General features: G+C 44.3%; 1 protein-coding gene across 4 annotated transcripts in view; it reads left to right on the top strand.

The window, feature by feature from the left end:
- RFTN2 (raftlin family member 2) overlaps positions 1-6,498 on the top strand; it is a 38,264-nt gene extending 31,766 nt beyond the window's left edge. For 2 of the 4 annotated variants that reach the window (XM_069860688.1, XM_069860691.1), the window contains exon 10: positions 1,414-6,498. In XM_069860688.1, coding sequence (XP_069716789.1) covers positions 1,414-1,683 — 270 coding nt within the window. In that variant the 3' untranslated portion in view covers positions 1,684-6,498. The remainder of the gene's footprint in view (positions 1-1,413) is intronic. The other 2 variants (XM_069860689.1, XM_069860690.1) reach the window with 2 other exon arrangements.
- Positions 6,499-6,800: the final 302 nt, after the last annotated feature.

Genomic DNA, 6,800 nt, shown 5'->3' on the forward strand with positions numbered 1-6,800 from the left:
TGAGGCTGGATTCCTTTTTAGCTGGATGTCCTCCTCCCATGGACAGTGCTGTCCCCTGGCGAAGCACCTCCTGGTTTAGCAGAGTGTGTGCTGACAGCAAGGCTCCAGACAGAGAGCCAGGGCACTTCTGCCTCTACGCTCGCTCTTTTGCTGTGATTCAAGGCACTGACACTGCCTCTGGAGGTGCTGCACCATCACAGCTGAGTATGTTGGGTACGTCCTGATGCTGGAATAAAATATGCCTTTTATTTATTTGTAGTGCCTGAGAAGACCCTTAGCATAGTCTTTGAGTTCTGTTTGCATAAATCACAGTCTGCTTACATTTTTTTGACATTGGCAGCAATCGCTTCAACAAGAAGCGTGTCAGGAGATTCCAGTGCCAATGTATTTATACCAAGTTCTTCATGTGCAAGGTCTCTTTGGAGCCCCTCTCAGGTGGCTGTACAGGACAGCTGCTGAATTCCAGCGGTGTAGATGTCAGTTCTCAAGCAACTCGCCGTTATCTGAGGAGGCCTCTGAAGGTCTTTATGGGCAGAACTGGAAAGTCAGGAAAGCAACGCATTCCCACCAGGAGGTGGATCAGTGGGAAATCTTCAGTCCTATTAAGTGGTCAGATCACACTTTTAAAGAGCTCAATGTTGATGGAGTTTAATTCACATCTTTGATTATTGCACTTGTGTTGAAGCTTCTAGACAGAACTGCGTTTGGGAGGGTGACCACCACCCACTGAGACTCAGAGCGGCTTGCAGACGAGGGCACTAACCAGACACTGTACCTGGCAGCACGTGGATACATGAGTGAAGGAAAGTGAGCGGATGCCTGCAGCAGTAGCTGGAGGTGCTGGAGCTGTTGGCTGCAAGTCCGCCCCTGCTCAGCCCTCCCACCCCTTTGGGCAGGGGGAACCCTCCGCAGCCGAGAGGGAGCTGATAGCAGGGCCTGTGCTGCCCTCAAGCATTAGTCCCTGCAGGGCACAAGAAAGGGCAGCCCACGTGTGCTGTATGGCAGAAGGCATCAGTCAGGGTACATCAGACCCATACGTTAGGCACAGAAATCATGCTTTCTTCAAACTGCTGATTTTAGCACAAGTTATAATGCTTTTAAGTCTTTCTGGAGCTGCCAAACACTATGTAGGAATCAAGCATTGTTGGAGTACTTTTTCTTAGCATTCATATGTGCTTTCTTGCATCTTGACTATGTTTTCTATCTCTTTTGTCTCTCTTGAAATTTATTTATTGAGAACAAAAATGTATGTGTTGGACTCTTTTCTCCAGGGCTCATCTTTTAAACCAGAGTGGTGAATGCTGCCTTATATTAAAAAGCAGCTCACATTAAATCCGTGCATGACTCACTGCAAAGGATCTGGCTTTTTCCCCCCCCAATAAGCTAACATTCAAACATCCTCTTGTATTTCAGAAGAAATCCTTAAGACAAGTTCTTGGGGAGGAAAAAGGCAAAGTCTCGAGCAGAAGTGTTGGATTAGACACAGCTACTTCTCGCCCCATAGAAGCTGGACAACCACCTGATGAGTTTCACTTGTCTCCTCCTAAACAATGTTGGATCAAGGAGGGATCCTCCCAGTACGGAGGCTTTCCAGGATTCAGTAGCAGTGACGGGGTATTAAGGGAACTGGATGATGGACAATTTGACCAGGAAGATGGAGTCACTCAAGTCACATGTATGTGAAAAAGTAAGTAACTGCATCACATGGACATGTACATAATTCACAGAAACATTTAAAAATACAACCCATCCTACTTCAAATGCCTCAGTATAATCCTATGACTTCTCAGACTCACATTGTACTTTTGTCTCTTTGTTGTGTCAATCCTACTGTAGTAATAACTACTGCAAAATAATTTGGTTTTCTGTCTCTTTAATAGAACACTGACTGGCTGCTCTGCTGACTTTTTAATGCTTTTGACAAGCAAGGAAGCAAATGCTGCAAAACAGTGACAGTTTGAATTGTGTAAGAGGGAAAGGAATGAGGATGTTTAGTATTTTCCACAAGCTGGAAGAGTGTTTATTTTCTTTTTTTTTTAAAAGGTTTTGTAAATATTGGTGGGGCAAAAATAAGAAAAATTAACTGGCTGTTAACTTGTTAATGTAATTTTCATTTTGCTTGCCTTGCATAAATTCAAAAGCCTAGTACTTCTTACACCACAGTGTTAATAATTTAAGCTGTGTTCACACTTAGTATGTACAGAAAACCTCTGAAGGCTGGAGGCAGACACTTGCTCATGTAACTTCACCGGTGCAGGTTTTACCAGGGTTCCTTGCATGTCTAAGCCCAAAGCTCTCCGAGCACGTAGCTTGTGGAATGATGCATTCATAATTTACTCTGGAGTGGAAGTTAAGAACCACTCACCCTCTGAAAGGTAACCTGCAGTCTGTGAAAAAGTAGTTTTAGAAACATGCCAAGAAGTGTTGCCAGCAAGGTGCACGATGATGCCGATAACGTATAGGAGGAGGAAGTAGGCTACACTTAATAGGCAATATTAGATGATAGACTGTATACAAATATGCTGACGTGTGTATAAAAAACGTCTCAGCTAAATGTATCTCACACTTGGTAAATTGTATTCAACTGCATCAAATGCCAGGAAGAACACTCAGAGGGAAGGATGAAGCTGCTGTTCTTCTACCCTCACTGTGGGGTGGAGCTGCTTGCCCTAAGGGAGGTTAACTAGGGCTGGGCTCTGGGGGGTAGGCAGAAATGGGAATTATTTTCATGCTGCTGTCTTGAAATTACAGGGAAGCTAAATAAAAATGCACCTCCAGAAGATAAAGGTGATTATAACTAAAGATTGCAACTTGAATTATAAAAGCTAAAGCTATAACTGGTTGTCACACTTGAGCTAATGGAAAATAATTTGGCCAAAATGAGAAATCAGAACAGAGTTGAGCAAGTCTATTTACAACGCTTCTCTGAATGCTTGCAGCACAGCAGACTCATCACCAAGGGATTTTGTTACCTGTCTGCGAGTGTCGCGCTGCAAACAGGGAGAGAAGTGCTGCGAATACCTTCAACTCTTCGCCACCTGCTGCCCTGGGGGGTATCCCACCCGCTGCCCTGGGCGCCTCCTGCCCACAGTGCTGGACGCTGGCACTTAAACACTGAGGGTGAATTAATGCGGTGACAGAAACACCGATAACTGACTCCAAACAAGCATCCTGGGAGGTGACTGGGACGGTGGAAGTCAGACTGCGATCTCTGTGGCGGGGACCCGTGCAGAAGGAACACTGGCAGAAGCTGCTTATTTCAATAAGCAATGAGTTCATGAAAAAAAATGTTACGCTCGCTATCATAAGCAAAAGTGCTATTCCAATTTATTGTTACAGGGGGTGGGGCAAAGGGACGATGACCCTTTCTACTTGCATGATTGTCACAGTGGGAGCTTGAAATTATAATATTATTGCTCTGGAGCTGCTTCCCAATTTTCTTACAAAATTATTGTGGGCTGGCTTGTTTATTTTTACACTTTGGAAGAGCAAGTCTAGCAACTGTTTGTGGCAGGTTTGGTTTTGTCTCCAAAAAAATCCACAGCGCTGGAGTTGGAGACAGTACTTCAACTTGTTTTTTCCTATTGCACACTGTCGAAAAGGGCAGCTTCTGTTTTCTTACTAGAATTTCTTAGGAAAAATGCTGGCAGCCTGGCAAAATAGCTCTGAATCACGACTGTTTTAGAGCCAGACGCATGCCAGGGGGCAGCAGGACTGGGTGCCTGTCACAGCGGGCACGGTAAGAAACCCATCCCTGCCCAGGCCTCTCTCCTTGCTCTCCCCCTGGCACCTCAGGGTGGCAGATGTGGGGCACAAACCTGGTGTTCCCTGGGGGCAGCACGTGGTGGATCAACCTGCTCCTGGGGAGGCTGTTCCCGCTGCTGGGAGCAGTGGTCGTGGTCCCGGGGCCGCAGGGATCTCCTCCCTGGTACTGCGAAGAGTATTTTTTCACAAGTAACTCAGAACACTTGTGTGTGTGTGTGTAATAATTAAGTCCTGGTGGTTCTGCATTTGTAGAAGTAGAAAAAATAGGTAAAAAAATAGGAATTCTGAATATTCCAATTAAAGTTTTTAAAGTATATCAAAGAAATGACTGACCTTTTACAAAGCAGTGTCCCTGCTTAAGATGGTTACAGCAGTGAATTCTAAAACAAAACTGAACTACCAGTATTTAAGTTACAATATATAAAGCGATAAACTGAGTGCTGGTCCTCTTTCTAGAATGCATTCATTGGATAAAAAGAATCCTTTATCTTTTCATATGAGCTGTTGAGAATGCAGAGAATTCAAATCAATTAGTATCTTTGAAAAAGGATTTTTCCTCTTCTGATTAATTAATGGGATGTACACAGGGGAGATTCTCTTCTGGAACAAAGGTAGGAATTGAGGATGCTCGGGGTGTCTACAGATGCGCTCTAGAATATCCCACTTTGAGCCAGAAATCTTCTTATTTCATTTTAATAAGGCCATATTCCTTTTCTGTAGCCCTTGGTTTTAACTGTGCTGTTCTCCTTGCTCTTGAATATCACAGGTGCTACAAACCTCTCTGAATTTCTTTCTAGTCTTTTAATTCAGTGCAAATGTGGTAAATTGATTCCTCTGAACCCGCTCAGGAATTCTTGTGTAGTTAAGGATGCTGGATTGTAATGCCTTGTCTCACAGAATGTTAAGTTGCCCCTGCTGTAGAAATGGCAATCCAGAGCGTTTTCTATTGTGTTTTACCTCACGGGGCTACGTTTAGGCTCTGTATTGGGAAAAAAATAAACCAAATACAAATCTTTACGTGGGAAAAAACCCAACCTGACAGGAGCCAAGATCGAGATCTAGACAGGGACTGGCATGGAGAGGCTAGCAAAGGAATAAATTCCACAGCTTTCTTTTCTGATATGAGAGCTCAAGGGAATCACAGAAGTGGTTAAGTAGCAGGTTTGATACATCACACTATCTGTTCAGCTCATCGTAGGACTCCTTGCTGCAGGACACTGTATAAAATACATGGATTTATAAAGGTGACCTGAGAAGTTCCTGAAAGGAAAAAATCTTGCCCTATTCTCTCTGAGAGTCTCTGAGCCAGAGACTTGCAGCCCTTTTGACTGCATGCTTACCCTGTTCCTTCGGCTGCTGTAAGCACCAGCATGTTCTCCCTGGTGGCCACGTAGCTGAGTTTTCTTGCTGCAGCTCTTTCCAAAATCAGGGAGAGCAAGTTGCTTGCTCAGCCTGTGCAAGAATGATCCCACTTGCGCACAAACAGAACACAGAGTAATCCAGGCATCTTCCTCGGGCGGGGAGGCCAGAAGAGAAATAACTGGAAATGCTTCTAAAACAAATGGTGGAAAATGTTGTGTTTGTTTCTTTGTAGTTAAAAACTCTGAAAGCCAACCTGGAAAAGCGAGAAGGGGAGGGTACATTTTGGGTAGAGGGGATTGTAATTAAGCTATTTGTTTCATCACCTGGTCTCAAGCTAGACCATTAAGACACGCTGTTATTGGTGGTGTGACCAGCACTATCTGATAATTAAATTTATAAGTCAGAAGAACTGCCAGAGTAACTCTGGCAAGAGGAGCGGCTGAGAGAGCTGGGGGTGTTTAGCCTGGAGGAGGCTGAGGGGAGACCTCATTGCTCTCTACAACTACCTGAAAGGAGGTTGTGGAGAGGAGGGAGCTGGCCTCTTCTCCCAAGTAACAGGGGACAGGATGAGAAGGAATGGCCTCAAGCTCCACCAGGGGAGATTTAGGCTGGACATTAGGAACATTTTTCACGGAAAGGGTTATTGGGCACTGGAACAGGCTGCACAGGGAGGTGGTTGATTCACCTTCCCTGGGGGTGTTTAAGGGACGGGTGGACGAGGCGCCGAGGGACATGGTTTAGTGTTTAATAGGAATGGTTGGAATCAATGATCTGGTGGTTCTTTTCCAACCTAGCGATTCTATGATTCTTTTCTATGCTTCTTAGAGAGAGAGATACCCAAGTTTTTATTTTACCAGAATGTATGTTACATGCTCATCTCTTTATTGAAAGAATCGCAAATCAAGCTTAGAGCATGGATGCCTTCTCTGACAAAAAAAAGTATGTACACTTATTTATTCAATAACAGGGCTTCAATTAGGAGCCTCCGTGTCTGAAATGCAACAGAAAAGCCCCTTACCCGGCTGTGACCACAGAAATGCCGTGCAACTATCACAAAGGACAGAGTTAGAAGGCAACCAGTGCTGTTTATGAACCTCTGCAAAAACCTCTTTCTATTTTCTGATTCTCAAGTTGTCTGGAAACGCTTCTCTAGTGTTTACAAGCAGAGACTAAGTGTCCACTGTAAAAGAATTCTGTGTCTTGCTTGCTATTGCAGTTGACCAGGTCTGTAAATAAACTGTTGTGACAATTAACTGCTGCTTCCTTTCTGCGTTTCTGCTCTGTAACATACTGGCTTGTTTTTGTAAAGCCAAGATCTCGTCTACATTTCTGACAAGATGCTTCTCACCATTAAAAGCGCTTAGCAAATCATCTACCAGTTTCTTTATTACGGTTGCCTCACACAGACATTAAATGGATTAGATCCACGTATGCCTTGCCTCAACCTGCAATTACTTCTCTGCAGTCTGTCTGTGCCCCCATACAGCTCACAAGGCAAAGCCTGTTAGGCTTGCAGGCAGCTACTAAAAACTGATCAGGGTTTCTTGTTCTTAGGGTTCCATTTAGAGAACAGTGTTAGCTGGGATTTAAATTTTTCAAAGCCAACTTCCTGGACCAGAACTGAAATGACTGGGATGACACAGAGGGTGTTCCTGACCTCAGGTAAGTGTGAC

Source organism: Phaenicophaeus curvirostris, chromosome 7 (assembly GCF_032191515.1).
Source record: "Phaenicophaeus curvirostris isolate KB17595 chromosome 7, BPBGC_Pcur_1.0, whole genome shotgun sequence".
NCBI lineage: Eukaryota > Metazoa > Chordata > Aves > Cuculiformes > Cuculidae > Phaenicophaeus > Phaenicophaeus curvirostris.